We start from the raw sequence: 15,478 nt of genomic DNA on the forward strand, positions 1-15,478 counted from the left end.
ATTCACATTTCCAATATAACTGGCAACAACAGCAGAAAACATGCACACGTTGTAAACAATTTGCTGTTTGATTACTTTCTCATCGTCAATTCCATATAGGCTAATCGCAAAATGACAAGAATAGAACGAAAACTCGGACTTGCGTGAAAATTTAAATTAGCAGTGGTACAGCCACCGTTTGCTTTCCTTCGAAGTTACTGCTAGCCGAGCGGCGAAGTGTGCCCTCCAGATGCGAACCATGCACCATAAATTAGTCCATAGTCTTCCTGGTCTTTTTGTGGAATTGAAGAATGGCAGAGTAAAATTATGGCAGTCTGAAAAAGCTAAAGGGACAATTACTAGAATTAACCTGTTATTTTACCCTGACAAAAAGTGCGGAAGGTGATTTCCAGTTTGCTTTTACTGTATCACCAATGTGAATTATGCAGAACTACCGCATACCTCACGTAACTGTATCAAACGTTTTGAGTCAATTACAACGGGCTAACAAAGAAAATCCGGAAGAAAATATTCAGCAACCGAATTAATCCGTTTGAATGTTTTGGTACGTAATATGCTGTCCCAGCACGAATGCTTAGCATTTTATAAAACGAATACTAAAGCAAGAAAAGAACAGAAGAGCACACGATATAGCCTAATTCCAAGACGTTGGCAGGCTATAACCAAAACTAGGCTACTGCGCAGCATGACATACAAGTTTGATTTGAAGTTATTATGAAAATAAATTGGTTTGCGGCTACAGATTTTTAAACATAGCGGTTGAAATTAAAAAATAGTAGTCGACCAATCAGAAATTTTCAGCGCTTGCGCCCCACCCCAAAGGTTCCGGTACTTTTGGAAAGTACTACCCCCCGAGCAGGAACTTTTTTGAGGGTAAAATAAAGCCCCCAGAACTAAATTTAGACCCTAGTTCCTGCGGTCGAAACGTACCGAGTTCCTCAAAAGGTTCCTAGTTCCGGGGTAAAGTTCCTGCGGTGGAAACGCGGCTTTATTCCACTCGCAATTCCTTGTTTATATCCCAATTCTAACTAAACGTCCAGGGATTATTTCAGGAAGCAGGATTACCGAGTTGGCTCGATAACTGCGTGGGGTAAAACCCAGATTTGAGGGTGTCAAGTGTTTCACTCAGTGCAGTTATCCAGCTAATTCAGTAATCCTGCTTCGTAAAACAGGGCCTAGAATAGGTAAATACCAAATAAGGAAAAACACAAAATAGCAGCACTGGCACTACAGAGTAGCTACACACGCTGAAGGGTGCGCTCATTGTAAAGATTGTCATAACACTGCATAATTACTGTTACCATTTATATGGAATCATTCATGTGGCAAAAAATGCTATTTACAATATCTCTGACCACCACACCTCTTCACTCTACATTTTTCTTGTTCCGCTCGAGGGTGTGTCCCAAACGGAGGTGTGGCTGGTTTTCAGGACGATGGAGGGTGAGTGGGGTTTACAAACACAGTCTACAAGAGCCACAAAATCCTACACAGTATACCTTTAAGTTAGTTCAGTGTTTAATCTTAAATGTGTTCAGCTAATCTGCTTGCTGCACTGACACAGCCTCATCTTCTGGATGCACCAAATGATTCATGGAAAAGAAACAGCCAACTAGTCAGAGGCATTTATTATAGGCTAAATACACACTTAACCTGGGTGTTAAGAAACAAAGGCAGCTTTCCTCATCAATTTGGACATTACCGCAACTCACTTTGCGATAATTTACAAAGTTGATTGGGTGTCAATGTTATAGTCTTTTTTCATGAATAAAGCCCCATGCTTTATAATCTGAGGATGTGGCTGGTTTCACATTAAGACTGGAAATGTGCTACCTTGATTAACATTAGTATGTACCAAAAAAAAAACCGGCGTACGCACTTCATAAGGCATTTTCATTTACTGTTATTCAGCACCTCTGATACAATCATAACGACTAGGTGGAATGAATTTAACATTGGAGTGCATGTGCATTGGTTTTAATTCTATCAGACTTGATTAAATTATGGATGTAATTAAAACGGCTAATGACGACTGACAAGTCAAAGCTGATTGAAGTAAAATTTCATTGTGGTATGCAAATTTCTAAATATTCCAAATACCACTATTTCTGTAGGGTGACCCCCTACAAATATGTAAGTCCTTCTTTATAGTCTCTTCAAGACTAGAGCTTTACATTCTAAATATAGCTAAATATACAGGTAGGGAGTCAACACATCAAGATGATGGTGGCAGCAGTCAAGCCAGACTCCAGCTAAGCCCAATTTTCAGCCAGGAAAAACCCTGTAAATGGCAGCAGTGTTGTATAATGGGTAAGGCGCTGGTCTTGTAAACTAAAAGGTCACAGGTTCGATTCCCGGGTTGGACACTGTCGTTGTACCTTTGAGCAAGGTACTTAACCGTCAGTATATATCCAGCTGTATAAATGGATGCAATGTAAATGCTATGTAGGAAGTTCGGTAAGTCGCTCTGAATAACAGCAACTGCTAAATGCCTGTAATATAATGTAATGCACTTGAAAGCTTTTCCGCAGTAGCTGTGCCCACATTAAAACTGCATTTCACCTGATCTCCTCAATTACTGAGCCCTGAGAGGTGTGAAAAACGTATCCCCTTCTCCGACAGCACTTTATCCACCTCAAATACGCGGAGGTCAGCTGGAACTGACAAACGGGCTGTTTTTAATTCCATCCCGTTCCATACAGATTTAGGCCTAATTTGACTCCACTTGCTATGAGAGACATGAGTTGGCCAAGAAAAACATCTCTCAAAGGATTAGTGAAAGTGGCACCTGTCAATCCCTTGAATGTAATACAAGGCACTCAGTAGCTGTATTCAGAAAATATCAGCACTCAGTCTTTTGTAGTTGAGATGGGGTGAAAATGTTGCAACATTTTTTATTCACCAGGGGAATATAAAATCATCTGAACATTGAGGGGGAATGTGTTTCATACTGATCTTTGCAGCTCCAGCTGATGATTGCCAGGTAAATTCTGTTCCTAGGCAACAGAATTCTCTGAAAAATCTGGAATTTCACACCAATGGATGACTAATACTCTCTTCCTCTTCCCTTTCCCCTCACCAAAGCACTATTTCCCCAGGGAAGAAAATATTCTGCAACATTTGAGTCTTTTAGCTACATGTCCACTAAAAAATGTTGAGTGCTGATATTTTCTGAATACTTCAAAGTCCACAGCCCTGGCAGTCATCAGAAATATATATTAAAGAAACGCCTGCCAACTTGACTTGCATTTTATGTAACACTGCAAATAACAGAACAAGCAGCAACTTGACTCCAAACAGTGGGCTTCTATCCCAATGCTCATTCCAGGAGAACCAAATTTTCACACACTGGATATACAAGAAAAGCTGTTTTATAGAAGGGTGTTGGATATTGCATTAGGAATGATTGATGCATTTGATGATGGGCTAGGAATCAGGAGGTGGGGTTGCATGTGGCCGTCGGTTTTTGACACCCACTTGATATCAGTGACAGTTTTGAAGATACCATCAACTGTGATCATGGAAGGAGACTTGATTTTATTTTTCAACATGACAAACACTGTCTGTGCATCAGTGCAATTCACAAGCACATTATCTCAATGTCTTCAACTGCCTCCTTTAACAGCACGCTTTCAGGGTACTTCAGATGATCAGTCTGCCATGACTGCAGTCTCACACAAGGCTCCTTTTTTCTCACACTTGCCAAAAAGCAAGATTAAGCTGCTACTGATAGGCTATATGGAGTGTTGAGGTTGGTTTAGTAGCTCCCATACTATACACACCCACATGTGTCTATGTGTGTGTGTGTGGGTGTGTCCTGGGGGATGTGAGGTGCCAAAAGGACTGCCACTGGAAATTTAGACTGAGTTCTTTTGAGATTTTTGTAACATTTGTACACAGCCAGCTTCACATGGGGAATCTGTTTTCATCCAAACAAATGCAGCCAGCTAACTACAATTAGCCATTTTGCTATTAGCATGTTTATGCTAGCTGGCTCATGTTATAATGCTACAAAAAACGTCCAACTTGATCGCTGATGTAATCCAAGACAACCAGTCAAGTTATCTGGGAGGTGTGAATGTGGCTGAAAGTTTATCTAGTCAGTTCTTAATGGTTGTGGTTCACCACACTAAAATGCAAATGAGCTACTAACCCCCCCCCCCCCCCCCCCAATAAAAATAAATACATAAATTCGGGGTATAATTAGTTTCGCTGCAAACATAACACTGGATACTGCCTGTCATGGGGAAAAAATGTTTGTTTTGTGTCATCTTGAGTTGCGTTTTCAGCAGCACTCTCAAACCCTGCTGTACATGTGGCGAGCTATAATCTCCCTATGGACAAGCTTCGTAAACTCGAGTAAACTTCACTTTGTCCAAGTCCTCCACAACTCAGTCAAGGCACTTGACACGGGAGTCTATCTTTTTGGACGGTCGTAATGCAGTTACCAATCAATATATCCAATCTATGACCATGCACTCGCAAGCGAACGCACAGAATTTTTAGTTGTTCAGCGAGTATTAACCATTATTGCTAGTTTACACATGCTCGCTGGCTATATTTCTACATATATCTCTGATTTTATCATTTAGATCAATAATAATATCTAGACTGCAAGTTCGTTATTTGGGAGATGATATGATGTCTTTAGAAGTCAGTTGCTCAAACTAGAAAAAAAACTGACTGAAAAAGCTAGGCTAGTCGGCAAACGTTAGCCTGGCTTAGCTGGACCAAAATTCCAACACATTGCGGTGGCTAGCTAGCTGGCTGTAAGCTTAATCGAACGCTAGCTATTGGATTTTTTTTCCTGGAGTCGAACGTTGCATTATCCATCAATTTCAAACATCAACCGTGGTAGCTAACATTACTAGAACAACAGTAATACATTGTCCAGCGTTAACTATATTTAGACCAACATAGCTAGCGCGAGCTAGCTCACGAACTGGTTTCCTCCGTTTAGTCGCTACTTTCATCCCCTTTCCCAAGTAGCTAAGGTTGTGCTAGTGCTCGTTAGTTCTACATATCCACCACAATTCGCACGTTGCAAGTCAGCAACCACGCTAGATCAAACTCATACATTCCCATTTACAACGAAATGTTTTATTCTTACTTTTCCAAAATAGTCATCATTGTTAAGGTAGAAAACACGTTAGTTTGCTAGCCAAGTTTATTATGAATTCTGGTTCTATGGCATAGCTTATTTATGTAGCCAGGAAGCGTTCGCTAACGCGCTCGCCGTTCGTAATAGTTAGCGAACTGCATTGCTTAATTAGCCAATCATTTGAAACAAATATATATATATATATTTTAAACGTCACTGTTGTAATATTTTTCAGGCCCAGATGAAGCCCGTGTACAAACTGGTTGTTGTATCTGAAAATACAGACCAAATAGATAAGAAAGCCAACTTTAATGTTATAAAGACTTTAGCATGACAGGTAAATTAAGACGAATAGCCTCTAGCGGAGGTTGTGGTTCGGCTATTATTGGTCTTTCTAGTGAACAGTTAAAATCACATTTGAATTGTTTATATACGACCAGGTGTGAACATGCTAGCTAACAGTCATTACCCAGTAGACATAAGGCTCTACGCGTTCACTGTGCATTGAACAGCAAAGAACAGCTGAAGGAGAGTCACTGCCTGCCTGCTTGCTCAACACACAACGTTACTGGTCTGCAACGTTGGCAGCTAAACAGCGATCCAGCTCCGGGTGTCCAAATAGACATATATATTTTTTAAATACTAACCTTGTTTATTGGCCTTTGCTACATGAAATAATGCAATAAATAAAATCCACAGGACTCCAAGGCATGATGTTTGCGTCCTCATTGATAACTGAGACAAAGTCTCAGCCCGTTGTCTATTCGCCATGCTGCTGTGTTGGTATCAATAGCTATGAAAGCACAAGCGCTTGCATGCTGATATAAACACTGTTGAGAACTCAGTCCATACTACGAATGAGAGACACGTTGTGGACACGAGTAGTACTACTACTCAACGATACCCGGCCCCTATCACCTTCAAAAATACTGACTGGCAGCGTTAATCGTTGTTGTTTTATTATTATTATTATTATTATTATTATTATTATTATTATTATTATTATTATTATTATTTCGACGTGTTATAAAAATTTACAGTACATTGCCAAGTCGTGGAAGAATTTGCCTAAATGCGCTACCATATTTTCCATTACCTATGAAAAAAATGAATGAAGCAACCCAGCGCTTCACAACACCAAATGAATAAATATAAATGGCTAAATCTCTAGCTAATTAGTATGGCTGGATTTTAAGACCGATGTTGTTGTATGCCTAGCACTTAGCATACTGTTTCTCGAACTGACTTTTAACAATGTTTATTAGAAACTGTCTACCAGATCAGTGAGACAAAAGCGTCGTGTTGTTTAACTGTTGGCATCCATAATTTTAACTCTTTAAGGTGTTAGATCACACATGAATTCTTAAGTGAACATTCTAATGCTGATGTAGCAATCACTTCTGGTAAGCAATGGAGTTCTAGAATACTGACTTAGAATTTTGAAAACATATCCAAAAACGTACTATTCAAAGGGTTAAATCCTCCTCTCTTATCGTGTGTTAATTAACTTTTCGGCTCATGCTGATATTATTCCCAATGATTACAAGCTGCCAATAATGCATTAAATATATTAGCGGTAAAAAGGAGAGTTCTTGTAGAATTCTAGGCGTAAATGGAAAATAAATTACTGGAATTGTGCGAAAGTGAGTGTTTGTGTGTGCGTGTGTATGGGAGGGAGAGAGAGAGGGGGGAGGGGGGCGGATTGTCTACCGTAACTTCATTGGCCAAAGCTTAGCAACATCTCTGTAACTAATGTCAACACAAATCGGGTCTAGTGAGGAAAATAGAGGGAAGAGCACTCTACTTCATGTAAGAAGGTATGGCTAAATGACAACTATTTAAATTCACGTCATCATTTTCTGACTTAAATGCTAAATTTAGGGCTATGTGATTAAGTGACGTCATTACCTTACATTATTCTCGTCAAACCTTGTTTAGCCTATAATTAATTGGGGTTATCATCTGCAGGTTACTGTATTTGTGTATGAATAATTGCTCTGTTCTGTATTCACATTTGGATTCGACTGATTAATTTATTTTATTTGTTGTATGCTGCACTTTTTCCTAGACCTCTGATTCAGGATATTTTTGTAAACTGAGAGTCGCCATTGATAAAATTATGGGATGTGTGTGTGTTCGCGTGTGTGCGCGTGTGTGTGTGGACAGCCAAGAGTATTTAAAAGGTAAATTTCCATTTCCGGTTGCCCTTGGTACCACAGTGTAAGAGCATCACAAGTAGGTGCTTGAATAGAAAGCACTCACACACAGAGGGGTGCGAGTAAATAACCAAATCTGCTGAAATCAACATGTCCTTTTATACCTTGGACAGCAAGGCTTTCAATCAAAGCACAAATCCCATCTACTGGCAGTTGGCATAAAAAAGATAACGCACATGTGTATTAAACGTAGCCAAGTGATGGAAGCCATTGCAATATAGAACATTTTGCTGCAGCACTGTCCTCACTTTAGTGCAATAAGTTTTTAAAAATATCATTGCTATTCTTTTTAAACCAAACTGATTGGTAAACATAGCTGTTTTTGCCCTTGGCACACACAATTTTTTCCTGGAGTGCAACAGCTTTTTATTTATTTCATCTTTTAATTTGTTTCTCTATACAATCTAGTCTTATCTGTGCTGCATGATTTCAGATTGAACATTGTCAACTTCCATGTAGAACAAAACAATTCCAATAGTTAATATTCAAACCAGTTTATGCGTTATTTTGTAATTGTTCACTTCACCGTGTGTGAATGCAGACATGTGGCTATATATTTTTTGGAGACAGGTTTGTTCATGTGGAGAGATATTTTCTAAAATCTCCTGGATTGTCTGTGCTTCAGTAGGGGATGTAATGAATGACAGCTAGAGAACACAATCCCTTGTTTAAATGTGTGAGCAAAATCACAAATTGGATGAAAATGCAGCCTACCTGTGAAGATGATTTGTACAGTTTTGTGCTTTGCTGTGTTTCATTTCTGCGTACAACAACTAGTCGTTTTGTAAATCTATGCATTCACAACCTCCTGCTGCAGAGCAGGCTAATTCTAACCCCACCCAAATCACTGAGTCAACATCATAAGGGTGAAGGAGAAGTGACTAAAGGCTCTTATTCAATTAGCAGGACTTGTTCAATCAGCAGAATGTTCTTTTACATTTCAGAAGTTCCACTTATTGAATTGGAGTTTCAGTCCGAACAGTTTGTTATGTTTTGCAGTATTCCTGAGGGGATGGTTTGTGGCTGTGCTCCAAAGGCATGTGTCATGGTTCTGTGTTTTCCGTCTGTCCTTCCTTGTTGGGCCGCCAGATGGCAGCACTTTTGTGTCCTGCTTGTCCCTTGTTTAATTGTATTATTGTTTTCAGTTGTTCAATTATTGTTTTTTGGCTGTCTCGCTTTCCCCTCCCTCTCTGTGGCCTGATTGTGCATTGTGCCCTGCTGTGTCTCGTCAGTGTCTTGTCTATTTAAGTTCCCTTCTCCCTGACTCAGGTGCTGGATCCTTGTCGGTTGTTTGTTAGTGCGTGCCTCTGATCATGTTCCTGCCCCGTGTGTTCCTGCCCATGTTCTGTTTTCAACATGTTTTGGACTTTTGGATTTTCTTGTTTCCTGTTTATTTTTGAAGTTTTTCTTTGTGTTTTGTGTTTTTTTTTTGAAGTTTTTCTTTGTGTTTATTCATATAACGTTTTGGTGCTGTTGTACATATCCAGCAGTGTATATGGTGCGGCAGTGTAGTATAATGGCTAAGGAGTCTGTCTTGTAACCTAAAAGGTCGCAGGTTTGATTCCCCAGTAGGACACTGCTGTTGTACCCTCGAGCAAGGTACTTAACCTGCATTGCTCCAGTATACACCGATCAGCCACAACATTAAAACCACCTACTTTTTTCTGATTTAATATTTTATTTTCACTGTTTGTAATCAAACAATTCACACATGATCAAAGTGCAGACTCAGAGCTTTTATTAAAGGGTATTCTTATACATTTTGGTTTCCCCATGTAGAAATTACAGCACTTTTTATACATAGTCCCCCCATTTCAGTGTTTTAGACAAAGTAACATGTCGTCAAATAAAAGAGTCATGTTTTGTATTTGGTTGCATATCCTTTGCCGAACATGACTCTTTTATTTGACATTATGTTAATTTGTCTAAAATACTGAAATGGGGGACTACGTATAAAAAGTGCTGTAATTACTACAAGGTGAAACCAAAATGTATGAGAATACCCTTTAATAAAAGCTCTGAGTCTGCACTTTGACCACATGTGAATTGTTTGATTACAAACAGAGAAAATAAAATATTAAATCAGAAAAAAGCAGAAAAATGCAGGTGGTTTTAATGTTGTGGCTGATCAGTGTATACCCAGCTGTATAATTGGATACAATGTAAGTCGCTCTGGATAAGAGCGTCTGCTAAATGCCTGTAATGTAATGTACCCTCTCGCTACCAGAGGAAATGAGAGGGTGGGCTCTAGGGCGATGCCAAGGAGGGACGGGGGAAAGCGTGACCAACGAGGAAGTGGACATCCTCATCTCCTCACAGGCATGGCTGAAAATCCACGGACTGAAAGAGAGCAAGCTCTGTCTCCACCAGGTCTTTGCACAAATAGGCTTCAAGCACAGCGAGGGTACGGGACAACCCCCGAACACACGCTGATTGAAAGAATGCCACCATCATGGCTTTTAAAATATTGTCTTTTTTATTTTAATTTTTGCTAAGACTACTGTGGAGAGCATGTTGATGGCCGGGCACATTTTGGGCTGAATTTTGGCGTTTGTCTGTTAGACACGGTCAGGCAAGAAAACACCTATCAGGTGCCATGCCGGCTGTCAGGTGCTGCAGCAGCCTACTCATGGAAGCACCATTTACCAACTATTTTGCATTCTTTTAACAGCCAAAACTCATCTCACCTGCCTTGCCTCAACTGCCCATTAGCCAACCTACTGTTGATTCTCAAAAAAAAAAGCTAGTGCACACTGTATTTTCACTTGGGGGTTTAAAACTACAGTTTCTGACTATGAAGCAAAAGCAAGCCTGCAAGCTATTGAATTTTCCATGTTTCCCTTTGTCCCCACAGATTATGTTCGCTCTCTTAGGAAGCCAGTTTCCTCACAGTATGCTGAAGGCATGTTTTCTCAGTTTATGAAGGATGGCGCTGTTTATAATGTAAGTAAATATAATGTAGTCCTGTAGTCCTGGCAAGATATGCTGTACCAAGTATAGTCTTCATGGAAACTGCAGTTGTCTGAAACGGGTGGCATGGTGGAGCTGTTGCCTCCTCAAGACAGAGATGTAGGGTTCAAGTCCCCCTGGCTGGATCTTCTGTGTGAAGTTTGCATGTTCTCCTCGTTTTGGATTTGCTCTGGGTGCTCCACGTGCCTCCCACATTCCGAGAACATGTGGGCTTTAGAGCTCGCTTGAAAAAGAGATGTCAAGGTTAAATGAAATTTTTTTAATGCATCTATGATTTCCCAAATGCCCACCATCAATCCAGAACAAATGTGCATGTCCAATGAGTTGTAAAGAATACTTTAATTATTCTGCCTTTTGTGCTTTACTGAAAGATAACAAGACAGGCTCATTGGCTCTTCTTTAGAGAAATAAGGAAGCTGTCTTAAAAATAACAGTGATATATCTAGTGCCTAGATGATTGAAGGATATTACACCGTGTCATTCTTCAGTGTTGCATCTTGTAATTTAAAACCTCAACCTCAATAATAGTTATCAGGCATATTATTACAGAGATGTATGTGTAGTAAGATGGGCTGTTTTGCTGTTTCTGCAGCTAACTGCTAGCCCTCAGCAGCTCCAGGAGCTTTGTGAGAGGCTGCGGAGAAAGGCCAGGCTGTACCAGCGTAGGCTGGACTGGCTGACCACTGGCAGCCGGCAGCTCTTCGGAGTGGTGCAGGAACGTGCCGCCGCCCTGGTGCTGGACTTCGGAAGGACGTCAGGGGCCCAGTTCCAACTGAGCCAGGACTCTGTGTGCCTGCTGCTTAGGGAGCAGGTCTCGCATATCTTCCGGTTCAACCTCATTCGGTAAGGCAGGCGCCGGAATAGGCACGAAGTGCCGTATTACAATTATGTCATGGTTTTAATCCAGATGAGGGAAAGAAAAGGACGGTCAATGGTTTCTGGTTTACCTAAAGTGGTTTGACTCTGCCATTGTAGTATAATGGTTAGGGAGCTAGGCTTCTAACCTAGAGGGTGCAGATTTGATTCCCAGATGGGGCATCAAAGCCCTTGTAACCTTGGGCAAGATAAGTAACCTGAATTGCTTTTCTAAATGTTCTGCTTTGTAAAAAGATTATATAAATGGTGTCTGACTCCAGTCCTGTGTTTCTGCACTTAGGTGCTTAAGAGAAGTTATCAATTGGCTAAATGGACCTCACTTTTTGTTTGTAAGACAATTTTTCAGTTGGTTGTCTAAATTGCCAAGAGACTGAAAAAAAGTACACAAAACTGTACACCTTCAGGATACTTGAATGTGTAAGATGAATGTGTGTGATTAATTCCTAAATATCAAGTAAAGCAGTTGGCCCAAAATTACTGGTATTTTCACCCTTCTCTAGCTCCGCCCCTAGGATGGAGATGTGGCAGGAAAAGGCAGTGCCCTCCTCTGATGCCCATATTGATTCTGCAGTAGAGTGGGTATGGAAGTTGAAACCGGAGGAATCTCCCTCTGCATTTGACACTGCAGAGGCTGTGTTGAAAACCATGGAGGATTCAATGGTAAGGCAGGACCCTCAAATGTCACACCTGGAATTAAATCATTTTTAGCCCAGGGCCACTTTGGCCTTTGGTAGATTTAATAGGGCACCATGACAAACAGATTGGGCTTCAAGACTATAAACAAGGGTGCAATAGCAATAAATGATGAATACGTTCTAAGACAAAAAAGTATACTGGATCCAAAAAATCAGGAGAAATCAGTGTGTTGCTGGAAAACAGCTGAGTTTGTTGTGGAATTGGTCTCACAAGATAGCTGGTACTATTTTTGAAACAGAAATGTTACAAATTTGGGCATTAGTGACACGGCAGTACTGGCTGTGTGCGTAGTAGCTTTTGGAGGGGTTCTGGCTACTACCCAAGGACACTATATTGGCATCATTATAACGTTTGGCAGTGCTAGGGCATGAGGCAGAGACAGCACTCTCTGAGGCAAATGCATAGCTCTGTCATACAAGACACAGGGAGATGTGTCGAATCATGATGTCACTTTGTCGAATCACTATGCTATGCTAACAAACGTGTCTTTCTTTTGCCGAATGACAGTTGGAAGCAGTCTACCTTTTCACTGTCGGGGATTTTAGAGACAGCTTAACAGACGTGCTAAAGAATAAACTTGCAAAGAATGTGTGCCCCATCCACACTGTATCATTCAATGCCAATGAAAAGGAGACCATTCAAGTCCTAAAAGAGCTATCTCAGCTTACTGCTGGCAGGTAAGCAATGATATTTCAAACTGGGTGGATTATCCTAGTAATAAACATTATCAATGTCAAGTCCAAAAAACACATTTCAGCCATACATTTCAGTGCCTATTACTGAACAAAGACTCATTTAGTTATAATGAGTCTGCAACAATGATGGCTTACCCTGTGAGAACAGTAGGCACAAACTGTTTTGGATTGCTTTTTTTAAACCCACATTCTTTTCATAAGGAGATTACCTCTGTGTTTACAATACATTGACATCTAAGCCATTGATGTCCCTGTATGACTCATTATTTCTGTATTGTAGGTCTTGTCTTGCATTCCAAACCTGATTTATTTATTCAGGCTTGTCTCTCTAGCCCTTTAAAGAGTTTATGCTAATGAGGTTGTAACCACTCAATAGCCTAAAACTTTAATATTGCTTCCAATCGATAGGTACTGTAAAGTCAGTCAGATATGCGACAGCAATTGATTCAGCGTTTCTCTCCAGAGTTTCTCCAGAGATGTGCTGTAAAAGTCTGTGATCCAAACAGCATTTCTTGTCAGTTATTGCTTTGACTTTCAGACTGACTCTTTAACTCATCAGTCTTAAACAATTTTTTTTCTGGAGGCCAGATTTTTTTTATAAATGCGGCATATAGGCAAAAAACCTTACATATACTATTCATAAATAATGTATGAATAGCACGTATTATACTATGCTCATTATTGTATATTGTACTGTTGAAATTATGTTATGTCATTGGTGGGATGCATGCTGACACAGTGCAGATATAAACCTGAATGTAGTCAAAAAATGTTTATTTTGTTTTATAGAGGACGGCATTTGGCCAGTTGAATATTCCAAGGGTAACCATTATGATATCTGGCATTTTATCAAAACAGCTGTCAACAGACATGATATTTTTTTTCTTTCCGAATATTGCTTGTTGAGTGACCTTTGCTCAGTATTGTACCACATGGTCTAGCAAGTAGCCGCAGACATAAAAACCTTTAATTGACTATGTGTTAAGGAAGATTGGGAATCTCTGTGTCCCACAGGTTCCACGCGTTTGCGGAAATGCATACCTTCAAAGATGAATTGTACGGCTCAGGAGGCAGTGATGGCGGGAACGGCCATCCCACTTGCCTGCCAGTCAAACCCATAGGGGGCGTGCCTCCAGGTAACCAACCATGGATTCCCAAACTTGGTCCTGTGTATGAAGAACAACAAACTGTCAGTTTTTTTAATTTCTTTTTAAATTTTATTTAAACACTTTTAATGTCTAATGAAGGATTATTTACTGCCTAAATGCCACATTTTGTCAGACACAGATGTTCATGTTACCAAAAATGAATACCCCTTGTTCATTTACAGACCATTATTCAGAGCAGTTCTCAGACAGCTAACACATTTATTTTCTGTAATGTGCTGTAGCAATTTAATCATTTTTAAAGAGGTTGCATGAATTGATTTATTAATAGACCAACAACTGAAATCATCAATGTCACCATTCCCTACCATTACTCATTCCTCTTCCCTTCTCCATGACCTGTATTCATTTTCTTTTAATACAGACATTTAATAAAAGTTAGGTCAACATATTTATCTAGCAAACTGCCCCAATGGAAATGGTGTCATTCAGCAACCTTTATTTAAAAAATGTTAGTGTACATTTGATCTCTTTCACATACAGGTCAAGTTGAATTAACTACTCGGTGTTTGAAGCTTTGTTGTGTCTTGCCTTGTGATTGACAATGAGAGTTTGGCAGCATATTGTGACTTTGAAATCAGCACAGGGCGTTGGTGGAATGTGTTTATCTTGAGATTGAGGACCTAACCAGGTTTCCGGTGTATTTTTATCACTGCTGTAGCCATGGCTTTAGCTGTGGTGTGGATAGGCACTAATATCACACAAGTTTGCTGCCTTTGGTCAGTCGCTGTGGTCATGGTGTCTATTTTAGGACATTCAAATATGACCAACAATAAATGCATTCTAAACTATGTTAGTCCTGAGCCAACTTCAGGCAGGCCAGAGTTCATATAAACAGAGGAAACGTGGTTTAAAAAGACAATTGCAGTTAAGGAAGGACAAGGGTTGGGTAAAACCGAAGTGAGAGAATTTAGAAAGCAGGATGTCTAATGTAGGCATATTTTAGAATGGAGCAATAGGAAGGGTAAACATGAAATGCAAAAGAATTGCTTTAGGTTTAACAAAATTTGAGATTGGCTTTGAAGCATTCCCATGGCCAGGTACAGGACACAATGAAATGGTTGATGTTAAGATGATCAGATAAGCTAAGTTGATCTAGAAGGGTGGGTTACGGATGCTCCTGTGTTCTGGGAGGGGTGGGCTGTTGGGGGTGGGTAGTTTGGGATTCATCCTGTGCAGTGCTGGGTGTTATTTAATTAATTTGATTCATGGTGCTAGGTAGCCATATAGAAACCTGATATTTAGTTGATATTATTTGCTAAATTGCTTAATATGGGACCAATTTTTTTGTCACTTATGGGATGAAAATATGGGATGTTCCAGCTGATACAGGACAGTTGGGATCCCTGCTATGATGTGTGTCTGCAAAACTAGTGTATAAGCTTTGCGTGTTTATCCACAGATACCAGTGATGTGTCTGTGTTGCTCAATATGCAGGCATGTGAGCAGGTGTTAACCTTGGCTGTCTGTGATAACTGGTTTAGGTTGGCTAATGCCTGCTTTCTTAGGCACCAATGAAAGTGAACTTATACAGCCCTTGACAGAACAAGTAAACCATAACCTTGTCTAAATGCAATATCTTAAACAACAATTATTTTTTTCATATAACTGTTTTAAATTAAAGACATACAACTTTAAACAACATACGTTCTGATTTTATGTATTATTTTGCCTTTACAATTGGCCTTTGTAGAAGCTATTGTGCTCTCAACCTCAAGAGATCTCCTGGTTAAATAATGGTAAAACAAAAAGAACACA

The 15,478-nt window shown here is 39.9% G+C and overlaps 2 protein-coding genes across 2 annotated transcripts in view; one reads left to right on the top strand and one right to left on the bottom strand.

Moving 5' to 3' along the window:
• The window catches only part of LOC135250560 (transmembrane protein 131-like), a 64,546-nt gene extending 58,626 nt beyond the window's left edge, over window positions 1-5,920 (bottom strand). Inside the window, exon 1 of the mRNA XM_064326975.1 lies at window positions 5,749-5,920. Coding sequence (XP_064183045.1) covers window positions 5,749-5,872 — 124 coding nt within the window. The 5' untranslated portion in view covers window positions 5,873-5,920. The remainder of the gene's footprint in view (window positions 1-5,748) is intronic.
• A 952-nt stretch (window positions 5,921-6,872) lies between these two features.
• LOC135250561 (von Willebrand factor A domain-containing protein 3B-like) overlaps window positions 6,873-15,478 on the top strand; it is a 53,591-nt gene continuing 44,985 nt past the window's right edge. The window contains exons 1-7 of the mRNA XM_064326976.1: window positions 6,873-6,918; window positions 9,545-9,721; window positions 10,172-10,260; window positions 10,880-11,130; window positions 11,664-11,823; window positions 12,367-12,536; window positions 13,569-13,690. Of these exons, the coding sequence (XP_064183046.1) occupies window positions 9,550-9,721; window positions 10,172-10,260; window positions 10,880-11,130; window positions 11,664-11,823; window positions 12,367-12,536; window positions 13,569-13,690 (964 nt within the window). The 5' untranslated portion in view covers window positions 6,873-6,918; window positions 9,545-9,549. The remainder of the gene's footprint in view (window positions 6,919-9,544; window positions 9,722-10,171; window positions 10,261-10,879; window positions 11,131-11,663; window positions 11,824-12,366; window positions 12,537-13,568; window positions 13,691-15,478) is intronic.

This window comes from Anguilla rostrata, chromosome 3, assembly GCF_018555375.3.
Source record: "Anguilla rostrata isolate EN2019 chromosome 3, ASM1855537v3, whole genome shotgun sequence".
NCBI lineage: Eukaryota > Metazoa > Chordata > Actinopteri > Anguilliformes > Anguillidae > Anguilla > Anguilla rostrata.